Source organism: Scardinius erythrophthalmus, assembly GCF_964197995.2.
Source record: "Scardinius erythrophthalmus genome assembly, chromosome: 20".
In the NCBI taxonomy this organism is placed as follows: domain Eukaryota; kingdom Metazoa; phylum Chordata; class Actinopteri; order Cypriniformes; family Leuciscidae; genus Scardinius; species Scardinius erythrophthalmus.
Genome location: NC_138240.1, coordinates 30,541,393 through 30,554,321, shown reverse-complemented (window position 1 = coordinate 30,554,321; position 12,929 = coordinate 30,541,393). Strand labels below are relative to the sequence as shown.

The window sequence follows — 12,929 nt, the reverse complement described above, 5'->3', positions numbered from 1 at the left end:
GGTTAGTTGCATGTAATTATGCATAATTTACTGTTATTACTATGGTAAGTACATGTAACATGTAACAAGGACACTGTAAAATAGTGTTACCATCATTTTTATTATATATTCATTACAAATTAAAAAATATATATATAAAGAAATTCACTGTACTGTAATAAGAATGCACTTTTTCTTACACTATAGATAATTTTTTGGTTATTTTCAATGTAATATTATCACAAGTTTCCTGCGATTCCTCTATATAAACAGTTTTTCCTGCATACTCATTGGAGAAACCTGATTTAATCTGTGTCTGTTACACTTGGTCTGTGCTTCAGGCTAAACATGAATCAGGCAGCCATAAATTAAAACCTAACCGGTGTACTTAGGCAGGGAACACCCTTCTATCTATGTCATTTCAGATGTTTATGTGCAATGATTGTAATTCATCTGAGTCACTTTAGTTCCATTTAAAGTAGATTTTGTTTGTCATTGTGGGTGACACAGTTATGCTCCCTGTTTCCTTTGGAAATCTCAACCCAAACACTGCGATGTAGGACGTCTTGTGAGTTGCAGTGCGAACTGGTTGAAACTGAAATAAAAGGTCTATTGTGTCATTCTCTCTGTGTAGTGGGGAGAAACTGAGCGATCGACGCCACGGTCACCGGCCTGCCAGCTGGTACGCCATTAGCTTGTCAACACACATCTGCTATTCGCCGTGCACCATCTCTGATCTATTTTTCCGTATGGACAACAGGAAAAGAAAGAAAAACAACTAGGAACCAGTAGAGTTATACAGACGTTAGGCTTTCAAATACTGGAATGTTGTTTGTGCTGTGATGGTGTGTGTTTGGTTCAGCCAGATTGGCCAGATCTCATGTTACGTTGAGGATTGAGTGCATTGTGTTGAGTGCAGGCTTGTTCTCGGGGGATGTTAAGATCAACCATGTGTCTTTGTTATTGCTTCACAAAAATGGCTTCACTTATCTGAAAGCAAATGATCTGCACGTTTGATTGATAATGACACTCTTTTTGTTTTTCTTATATTATGTTGAAGGGAAGGAAATTAAGGACAAACATTTGCATACTCACTGTGTTTCCTGTCAGTGTTGGGCTCAGGTTGAACACACAATGGCTTTTGTGTGTCTTTCAGTAGCAGATTTAAAGAGGTGCCAGCGTCCGAATAGATGTTTTGTGAGGCAATACATCTTCCTTTATACTTCCTATAAAACTATGGATTCAATTGTCTCTGCCTCTGCTTTGAACCTGGAGTGAATGAGAGAGTCTGTAAACAGTGCTTTTGATTCATTCCAATCTCTGACCTATTTCAGTCATTAATCTTCAGATACCTTTGATGTCACATTAATATTGAATAGACGAGTGAACCTCATGAACAGGTTACATTTCAACAAGTATTTCATTTGAAGCATTTATTGTGACATTAATTTTGTGATAATTACACACATTTCCCCCAAAAGTATCATTATTGTAATTTGCCCAGGAGGTGATTCTCATTAGATTCTTATTAATGCAATGCTCTAATTTACTGTAATATAATATTTTAGCATTTGATTCTGCATAAATTACACATAGTACAACAAATGTGATCACAATAAATAATAATGTTAGAACAACAGAAATAAACAGTATTATTATATTATTTTAATCAAAATAAATTATTATTATTATTATTATGTTACATTACACATAATGTGAGGGTGAGAATGCACTTAATTGCCATGTATATAATGTCCCATTTGTATTTTTTCTTTCTTTATGCAAATTATAATTTCTGGAATCTGCAAACCAAATCACAAATTAAGTCAGTTCAAAAATATTGTAAGAAAAAAAAGAGTCCACAATACAGGTTTACTGAAGAAATTAATAAAATTTACACAAAAATTACCACAAGTACAACTTGTCTTGACTTACTTGTTTTGAAGCAATGTACCCAATAATTATTTACAACATATAATTTGGAACAGGTGAATGAGATTCACCCATACTGTATCACATTAGTCAAGTCAAGTCACCTTTATTTAGCGCTTTAACATTATAGATTGTTTCAAAGCAGCTTTACAGGGATAATAGGTAATTAAAGTAACAGAGATTGTTTTGGCTTTGCAGCAGCTCTAGAATAAATATATTATCCAGCTAAAGTTATTAGACAATATTTATGTCTATAGTGCATTTAAGATATTTGTAATGCATGGCAATGCATTCATAATGCCCTACAGTATAATACATAGCTCAATATGTTGTATGTTCTTGTGAAAGAAGAACATTATAATGCATTATAATATAATTTAACAATAAAAATGAATTGTTTATGTGTCACAGGAATAATATATTATACTCTTAAGGTGTAGTGATGAATATAAGTATTATAGAGTTTTATAGCTGGTTGTTTTTCATAGAAAGACATCATGCTTTACAGTAAAAAAAAAATGCAAACAATAATTTGTCACGTCCCTCAAAAACAAAACAAAAAAAAACATTTTATACAGGCATCAAGTGAAGCATTTTCAAATAGATATCCATTGTTTTGTCTTCTGAGGAATTTAAGCCAGACAGATTTGTTTTAGCTGAGACTAGGGTGTTTTAGAGGGGGAGGGGATTGGTTTTTTAACCCCTCTCATCGTCTTATCTGTTACCTGAGGCCAGGTGTTACTTTGCTGACACGTCCAGTCCTGCATCCTCAGGTATCAACATGTCACGTCAAACACAACAAGCACTCGAAGTGAACATTCAAGCCATTGTTCAGGTTAGCAGGCAGTTGACATGTCTCTAGCACAGCTCCAGGTTGATGCTGCACATTAGTGGTGGTTGAGGAGGTTCCCCCCTTCCACGTAGAGCGCTTTGAGCGCAGAGAAAAGCGCTGTATAAATGTAACCAATTATTATTATTATTAAAGTCCCACTCCTGACAGAGTGGAGAGTGGAATTCAGAAAGAGGTCCTGTAAGAGATCAGCAATGATTACAAAGGGAGTGTTCAATTGTTGTTTCTCTCTTGAAGTATAAGACTTCATTGGCAGCCACGCAAAAATGAAAGATAAGACTTGAGTGATTACATCATTTGTTTTTCATCCCTACAGTAATATGAAAGTTTCCATTCATTCCTATGATCATATGTATGTGTTTCTGTGGCATGGTATCATTGTAGTACTTGGATGAGGTACCAAGATAAAACTGTGTTTTTTAACATCGTTTTGTCGGGGTGGTGGCCGTAGGGGTCAACAATGTTAATAACATGTTCTTTAGGATATGGTCAGTGCTCGAAGTGCTTGAAGGCTGGTACGCACCACAGTTCCGGCACTTCTATATTTCAGCGTCTACCCTTACTTTTTCTTGCGTACCGGCATTTCTCACGTTAGAGATGGAAATCTGTCAATAAAATCTGTCAGCAACTGTCTCATAAAATTTGTTTCTAAATGCTCAAATCATGACAAAAAAAAACACTGAATTTGTCATGCACTACTCAGAACACTGACTGTTTCTGTAACAACGGAGCTTCTAAGGGCAGCTGCAGTGGCGCAATGACTTTACCAATTGGCGATTGGCTATTTTATGCAGAAGGCGGGACTTATTCTGCCAGATTGTGCATTGTACTTTCTCCCATTCATAGTAATATGAGTGCACGCCTTTGTATATCTAAAAGTCTTTGGCATAAGTCAGTACTATGGTATACATTAAAGGACCATCTATAACCATTGTACCATGGTACCAGCATGCACACTGCTTTTTATAAGGTATTTTAAAACTCACATTATTAAGACTGCTCCGGGTGTGTGTGTCCACGGTTTGCGGTCTGTGTGTTGTGTGTTCACTACTCACTGCTCCATAATGTGCACTAACTTGAATAGGTTAAATGCAGAGGACAAATTTCAAGTATGGGTTACCATACTTGGCCTTCACATCATGTCACCTTCACTTGAAAATCCACCCATTTTCCAAACTGCTTTACCCTCTACAGGGTCGCAGAGATGCTGGAGTCTTTCCCAGCATCTCAGGCCGCAAGTGCGGAACATCCTGAACAGATGGCCAGTCTATCACAGACATTCAAAATCTTTATATTTAAGGTTGAGAACAAATTCTAGTACATTGCTGTTGAGGCTTAAGTGCATGTTTAAAAGCAGTCACAACTGATGCCATTTGTCCTCAAGGTTTTCCTTAAGTTTATCAAAATCCCTACTCGATGACTGTTTCACTCTCACACATTAGGGGCTTTCGCACCGGAGGGATCTTTCCATAGTTCTTAGAACTATTGGAGGAAGTACCTAGGCTTACGTCACTTCAGAGTTCCTACTGGCGGTGCGAATGCAACCAGGAAAACGTTCCTAAGGGAACTATTAGTTCTTGGGGAACCATCCTGGTGGCTAGTTCCTAGAACTAAGTTCCTAGAACTACCTGTTGCGAAAGCCCCAATCAGTGAGCTCAAAGACGATTGGTCAAAACTGAGTAATTAATCAAAAAATGTATTGGTTGAAATCATTAATGCATGTCATGTTTGTTTAATTAAGCACAAAAAAAAAATTGTTGGGTATTTTTATGGTGATAGTGTTGTATTTGTTAATGTTATTCAAAATCACATTCCTTGTTTATGATATTATTAGATAGTGTTTTTGCAAGTGCACTGTTAAAAAAACAATTTTTCAAAATAAAATAGAAATGATTAGACTACGTTTTACAAGAAAATTATATTTCAGGTGTTTTACTTCAAAATTTCATGTTTAATTCGATGTGTTACTTGTTTCTTTTGGAATTATTTGAGGTTTTTTTTTTTTTTTTTCAAAAGAAATCCTTAATTTTTCGTAGAAGTACATGTTTACACAATGTTTGAGTAGTTTGTAAAGCCTTGTATTTGCCATTTGTTAACAGGTGTGCATCCCGCTGCAGGTGTGGTTTTGTTCCAGGCCATCAGTACACTGACCTCGTCCTGTCTGAAGGTCAATTACTGGCTGTGGAGCTCCTTCAGATGGTTGTACCTCCAACTCTAATCACTCTCAAACCCAGACGTCCCACCAGCTGACTCTGCCTGAACATCTGCTAAACTTCCTGCTGTACACTGGAAACCAGGAGGAGAAGAGCACCATTGGGAAACAACAGACAGCTTTTTTCAGGAATTTGTCGAACCTAAATCATACATGACTGTTCCCGGGGTTGTTTAATGGTTTTGGATTCCCTTTGAATTAAAGAAACTAAGCAATATGGATACAGTATCTCTGAACACCTCCCTGTTCTCTGGCAGTCAAAGCATCAGTACGGATTCTCCCAGTTTGTCCATGAGATCTTTAGGTTTCACCAATGACACGGATTCTTCCCTCAGCAGCACACTCTTACACTGGAACTTCTTTCTGGCTGGCAACTACATCAGTGTGGGTGAGTTCTTTTTATAAAGTTATAAAAAAAGACTCAAGGAAAAGTTCACCCAAAAATATAAAGGTCTATACCCGGTCATTCTAAGCCATTTTGTTGGAGGAACATGAGTAGATTTTTTCATAAAACAACTTTTAATAGTGACCATGTCTGTCATAACGAAAAAGTCCCTGAAGCTTGCCTCTAACCCCCCATGTTCAGATTCAAAGATGACGTATCTGCATCATTTACATCAAATTTAATCATTTAAGTCAGTTATGACAGACCTTTATTTTTTTGGTGAACAATTCCGTTTATATCGCTGAGTGTCTGTTTGCTGTGCTCTTGTAAGGATCAATATTTGCATGAAGGAATACTTTTAAACTCCAAGCATATTTTGGAATGTTTGGACATTTTGAGTTTAATTTGTTAGAGAGATTTGTTCCATAATATTTGTAGCTAAAGTCAATAATATTTCAAGACTGAACAAATTAATCGCAGAGCTCTATCCAGACTTCTTTTAATCCAGACTCAAAGAAAACATGTTGTACTGTCATTTTTGCTGCTGGTAAAAGATGTACAACATCTCCTGACTCACCATGTGCGATCCCCCTTAATGAATCACTTATTGTTCACAAAGCTCCTGAAATGTATGTGTATGATGGCTGTTTTACAGTGCAGTGATCAGTTTATTGGCTGTGTCTGACTCTTTCATGTATGTGAGGTTATCTCTCGAATCACTGTCTAATCGCATAGCACAAAGTCTAGATCAAATTAAACGGCTGGTGCTGCAGACAATTCGCCGACATTCAGCTTGCTTCTTGTGTTTTGTGGTTTGTGTAAAGCCCCAATGGCATTGATCTTTCTCTAACACTGAAACATTAGAACATTAATTTTATATCTCACATTTTGATCTTAAAAAAGATTATTTATACATATAATATACACCATTTATGCTGCAAAGTATTATATTAAACTAAAAAATAACTTTTTGTTATTTAACCAGTTGAATGTCTTGTCCAAGACTTCCATTGTAAGTTTATTATTCAAAATGTCATATTTGTTTACTTTTACAAATCAAGGGATGAGTGTGAACTATTGTCTGAAGAACATTCCTTTAGTTTCACTTAATCCAGTATCAAATTTCCAAGGTCAGTATTTGAGTTAATTCTGTTAAAGTGTTTTATACTCTTTGTTAAGTGCTACATTGCCATGACAAATCTCTTGTGATGCTAATTTCCGCAATCACAGACATGTACATGTAAATGCTGGGAATCTAATTATGTGAACATTTCTAATGGAATTATTTAAGCTTGCATGTCTTTGCTGTCTCAATAAGGGCAATTACTGGTAATTACTTGTTGAAGGACATTAACACAAATAATTTACAACATCAACTGGATTCCATAACATTTACATAGCAACATGTTTCAATTAAAGGTCAGTTTAAAGCTGTCTTGATTTGATTTTGATAGCATGCTGCTTTACTATTTCTTTTAAATGAATTTATCCTCATTTGTTCCGACTGGTCGGATTATTTAACGGATCTCCTCACGGCTGTGTGAGCATTAGAGAATTCCCCTCACACAGATCTTACTCTACATAGCTCATTTCCTTGAAGGAATTTAAAGTTGGGTTCAATAGTGTTGTGCCACATTCAGAACTCAATTGAGAATGGAATCTCAATTTAATTCCAAAATTTAAGCATGTATTTGAACTAAAGGATAAACTAATGTGTTATATCGTTGTATTTTATTGAATTGAATATTTTCTTATCATTGTGGAACAACACTTTATTACATTCATTTACCCTGCAGTCCAGAGGTAAACAGCATGAAGCAGACTTGCATAATTAATTGCATTAATAATGATATAATTAAGATTTCTTTCAAAACTTGTTTGAATAATGAAATACATTTTGAATTCCTGTAGATTGCAATTCAGTAAATTCTGCTTGCCATCCCAATTCAAATTCCAATTCAACATCCTGTCTATTGTTGCCAATTTATTGTAACGTCTTAATTTGAATTAACCAACCACTATCGCTGGTTTCTGCTTCTTCTTTGGGGCTGTTTACATGATTTTCAGGATTTCAGGATTTTCAACTAAAAACGTAAAACTTTTTTTTGCGTTTTGGGTGGCTGAAGACGCAAACTTTTGAAAACGGGTTTCAAAGTGCATGTTTCTGAAAACTGTCTCCATGTAAACTACAAAAATGCAAATCTCCAAAAACGATGACGTCATGCACATGCGTATTACGTGTTCAATCTACAGTGTTTCATCGTCATCTAGTGGCCTGGCAACAGAATACAGCATTTTTAGTCGTTTTCATGGATCCTTGTGAATGGGGATCATTTGGACAAAGGTGTCCTCTGTACGCGGAAAACTCGTTTTAAGCATATCGTTGTCATGTAAACCTTACCCTTAGCTTGTTTTCGGACCCAGAGATTCTGTACTCTTTCAGAAGATGTGTAATAGGGCCATGAATTGTTGGAAAAAACATGAATTGTTGGAAAATTCCGTCAATGGCAGGGAAACAGTTAATCGGGGATTCATCTAGTCCAAGTGTTTAACATCATAAGATCATCTGTTATCATTTGTTACACTCTTACCAATGGTAACTTGCCAGGACATGTTCTATGTGAAGGATAACGTCAGTTATAAAAGTTTCCTATTATCGAAGCTCCTTATCTTTGTACAAAAGCACCTTTTTTAGTTTTCTGCATGGGTGGACTCTATAGTTCACTTCCAAACCTGTCAAACTTTCCACTTTCCTATTCCACCGGCAACTTGTCCCGACAGACCACTGTCCAGCCCATCGAAACGCCAACTACAAAAGCACACAAAACCATCGGCCCCATTTATCATCATCATCATCTCCTGACAGCTGTTACAGACTCCCAACGGCCGTCACACACTCACACATTGATTGCTCTCTGGGCTTTGCGATACTTTCTGTTAGGACACATTTTATTTCCAGCTAGGACGTATACAGTACTTTGATGCACACTGTACGTCACTCACACATCATTACACACAACATATTTACACAATATTGAATGTAAAGCCTATTTTCGCAGATTTTACAAGTTGGAAAAACAGTGTTTTTGGTTCCTCTTCATGAGGTGTTATCATTCAAATCTAAAGATTTTGATTTTGAGCTGATGCATTCAGATGCCTTCTCTTATTATCCAATAGAGGGCAGAATTAGTCCTTCTGTGGTCTTAATGTTATGTTCAGAATGGCCCACTATCATACTACTTTGACTATTTCTGGAGTATTCACTACATACTGTAATACTGAAATGTGTGTATGCATATAGAATATGACCTACTGCTTTTGCCAAATTGTGCAGCATACGAACAGAGCACTGCTTGAGATTCCTATCTTTCATCTTGATCTTCCATTCCAGCATAATGGATGAACTGGGTGTGTTTTCTTGACCCTTTATTTAAATATAAAAGATATAATGTAACTGTTTATTTTTTTCCGATATTACATGAACTTAACGTGGCTTGCTGAATTCAACGTGCAATGTAACAAAGTCATGTTTAGTGTCGCATAATACGTTCGGTTTTGCACTTTTTTCCCTTTTTTAACATCGTGAGACATTTGCGCAACAGAAAAACTGCAGTGTTTCGCTGCAGAATCTTCCCATGACAATACACTGTATATTGAATTTCTAGTCATATTTAATTATGCTAGTTACAATGTTTAAATTCCTATCAAAATCTCTAAAACTCATAGTACCTGTGTCTATAGAGATCAGCAACATAATGAATCACTTTTTACTGAATCTCTCACATATTGATTGACACTTATAGCTGTTCTGTGCCTTTAAGCCACACTCACTTACATGACTTCCCGTGTAAATCGGTTTTATTTCAGCGGCGCTGTTTAGATACTGAATAGCATATCCCTGGGTGTTCCATTGCCAATCCACTCTGAAAGTCATTATTAAGCAATAATTCTTTAACTTAATACATACCAAAATACTTAAGAGCATATCAGTATCCGAGCCACTCTACTATTCACAGCTGAATATAATGAACTGCTTTTGAAATTTGTTTGGGGTGGGGGGTTTTGGATGTGTTTCTGGTTGTCCTTGTTAAATAATTTGATGCTATCCCTCGTTTGTCATCCTTCTTCAAGAAAAAAAGCATGTGAAATGGTTTACACATGTCCCTCGCGGATCAGTATAATCAGGTACACCTTGTTATTTCTTTCCCTCTCTGTGATTTTGCCTGTTTACTTTTTTTTTTTACAAAGGACCATCTTCATATTGATGGGCTTGATTACTCAGGAAACAATTTTGCTTGCCTCCATAATCAAAAAAATCTGAAAAAGGCTTTGATGGTTATTTATGTAGCGCACAGCCTGAATAATCACAAAGCTAAAGTAGGCCACTGATTTTCCCAGACTCACGTGCCCTCAATCTAGTCAACAAAGCCAAAAACACCTCCCCTCCCCGCAGTATTATTAAAATAAAGCACTGCTTTCCTGAACAACACTTATTAATATTAATGTACAAAGAGAACTTGTCCTTGACCTTTCCTTTTGTACACATCCATTCAAAAGTTAAGGTTGGTAAGACTGTTTTATCTTTTTTGAAAGAAGTCTCTTATGCTCTCAATGCTGCATTTATTCGATCAAAATAGTACTATAGTGAAATATTATTACAATTTAAAATAGCTGTTATGTATTTTAATTTATTTTATAGGGATGCACAATATATAATCCAGACGGCCACCATATTGGTATCGGCAAATATATGTTATTTTTTTTTATTTTATTGGCCCGATAAGAAATACTGTAATTGATTATTTCCTTCAGCTGAGACACTTCAGATGTGCACTTTCGCTGTATATATATTTTTTTTATGTACTTGCGTAAACTATGTATCTCATAAAGATGCAGCTCATCTGACTCTGTTCAACTTGGTTATAGAAGTTATTTCAGGATAACGTGGAGGGCACATAAATTGAATTTTACAAAAAAAAAAAAACAATTTCACAGTTTATAGTTTTTCTCATCTGTGGCAAAGATCTTCTCATTTATCTGTTGTTTGGATCCCCTTGACTGGCTTTTTTCTCTAAACTCACCATGCTCTTCATTAAATTGGGTTTGTTTGTATCACGTCTGCAGGTTTGCTGGACTCTGCTAGAAGATTTTGAACTGCATTCCTCTTACTAAAAGAAGACAGTAGGCTATAATATTTGTTTGCATGTGGCTAAATCTTTGGCAGTGTTTGGGGATTTTAAAGGGGTGGTTGATTATGATTTCACTTTTCTAACTTTAGTTAGTGTGTAATGTTGCTGTTTGAGCAAACACAACATCTGCAAAGTTACAACGCTGAAAGTGCAAAGCAAAGGGAGATATTTGCTTTTTAAGCACTTCAACAAATGACAGATAGGGACTACACAACATTGCTTCCGGGTTAGTGACATCACTAACCCTAAAATGTACATAAACCCCGCCCCCAGAACACAATTTATAGATTATCAAGACAGAAAAAGGACACAAGCTCCGCCCTCTGCGCTAGGAGCAGCAGCTCATTTGCATTTAAAGGGACAGACACAAAAACGGTGCATTTTTACTCACCCTCAAAAAGTGATGATTTTAACATGCTATATAAAAATATCTGTGGGGTATTTTGAGCTAAAACGTCACATACACACTGGGGACATCAGATATTTATTTTACATCGTGTGAAAAGGGCATTATATCACCCCTTTTAAAGTTTTTGAACTCTCTCAATATTGTAAGGTTTCTAGTCAGATACAGAATAAAGTACCCATGTTCTGTTTGCCAGTGAAATTTCTTTGTAATCAGAGTTGGATTTAAATGGGGGGTAGAATTGGGCAAAACATCTGACAAAGCTGTTAGGCTCCATCATATAATACAAAAATGTAGAAAGCTAAATGTGATTTACAATGAGTTCCCACATTAAAGATCCCTGTGTGTGCTGACGTGGTTGTGTCTATACATGTGTTTAGTTGTGTTGGTGCTACTCTGAAGAGCTTCAGGAATGGAATAATTGTTCAGTTGCTTATCAGTGAGCGCACATGCTGTGTAAGTTATCACCACTCATGCACTTATAGTTGTGCTGAGCAAGAGAATCAACAGGCTTCAATGGCTCTCTTAAGGAAGCCATCAGGGCTAATCAGGATGATGCGAAAGGCCATCATTGTAAATCCACAGCCATTTTCCTCCCATAAATAGCCGTGCTTTATGTGTTTATGTGCTGCACTAAAAGGCACATTAAGGCAGAAATGTACTGCTATAAGATACGGATATGTTGGCTTAATAGCTTACTTCTGTCATGAGGTTTTAAGCAAGCACTTCAGGGAGGGTTCTCTAATGTTCCTACTTTGATTTTTCTACTAGTTTCTAACCACTGTGACACACTGCTTTGCAGAAAGCTTTTCTTTTTCGGAAGGATTGGAACAAAAGCCTCTGAGTCTATAAAGACCATTTCATAAAAAAACATTGACAAATGAATTGCGCATTCAATTGTCCCATTGTAGCATTTTTCATAGATCTCGTCATTACATTATTGATGTAAGAACTTGTTCTGCTGTGCCTGGGAGCATCTGTCTGAATGTCTAACTATTTCAGTGTCAATTGCACAATATATGATTGCCGTTTATCTTTCATATCAATTCAAGATAAATTCATTAAAGCAATGTTTTGGGTTCAGTGGAAGGGACTCTACCAACAGCATTTGTGGCAGAATATTGATTAAATCAATCCATGAATCAATCAATCAATCAATCAATCAATCAGTCAGTCAATCAATGATTTAATCCATCCACCCATCCATGCATCCATACATACATACATCCATACTTCCATACATCCATCCATCCATCCATCCATACTTCCATACATAAATACATACATACATACACGCATACAAGCATACACATACACATTCATACATAGACATTTTCATACCAGAATTTTCTAAGCAATAGGTTTAGGACATCATGGAAGAAGCATTATTTTTTTTATTACTACTACCACTACTAATACTAATGTATTACAAATAATAATGTAATACCATAATAATGTAATGTAAAACCGAAGTGCATATTTATGTCTTAATTTCATCACTTTCAATGGCATTGATTGACAGTAAATTCTTGATGATGCCAATGTAAATTCTTCTGTGTTTACACTTTAAGCTTCTGTTGGTATTTGGTATCATTTTCAATCTTGTAAAATGCTGGACACCTCTCAGGAAAATTTCTGAAATTACGAAAAAACTCAGAACACCTCCAGATAAGTATCAATTAGACTGAAGCTTGCCTTTTTTAAAAGCTTTTTCCATTAGTGTGTGCAAATTGCATCAAGGAGCACACTAACAGTGACCTAAAATCATTAATTTTCTATGAGAACTGGCAATTGTAATGCCACAGAAGTGACAGAGACAATAGGAATTGAACTTAAAGTGAATATGCAGCAACATGATGGGCCCTATTTTATCGATCTAAGCGCATGGTCTAAAGCGCACGGTGCAAGTGCACTTAGGGCGCCTCTGAATCCACTTTTGCTAGTTTGATGGGAAAAATGGTCGGCGCACCAGGTGC

At 36.2% G+C, this 12,929-nt stretch overlaps 1 protein-coding gene across 1 annotated transcript in view; it reads left to right on the top strand.

Moving 5' to 3' along the window:
- Positions 1-4,928: 4,928 nt before the first annotated feature.
- The window catches only part of plch2a (phospholipase C, eta 2a), a gene marked incomplete at its 3' end in the record, with an annotated part of 135,515 nt that continues 127,514 nt past the window's right edge, over positions 4,929-12,929 (top strand). Inside the window, exon 1 of the mRNA XM_081348450.1 lies at positions 4,929-5,361. Coding sequence (XP_081204576.1) covers positions 5,190-5,361 — 172 coding nt within the window. The 5' untranslated portion in view covers positions 4,929-5,189. The remainder of the gene's footprint in view (positions 5,362-12,929) is intronic.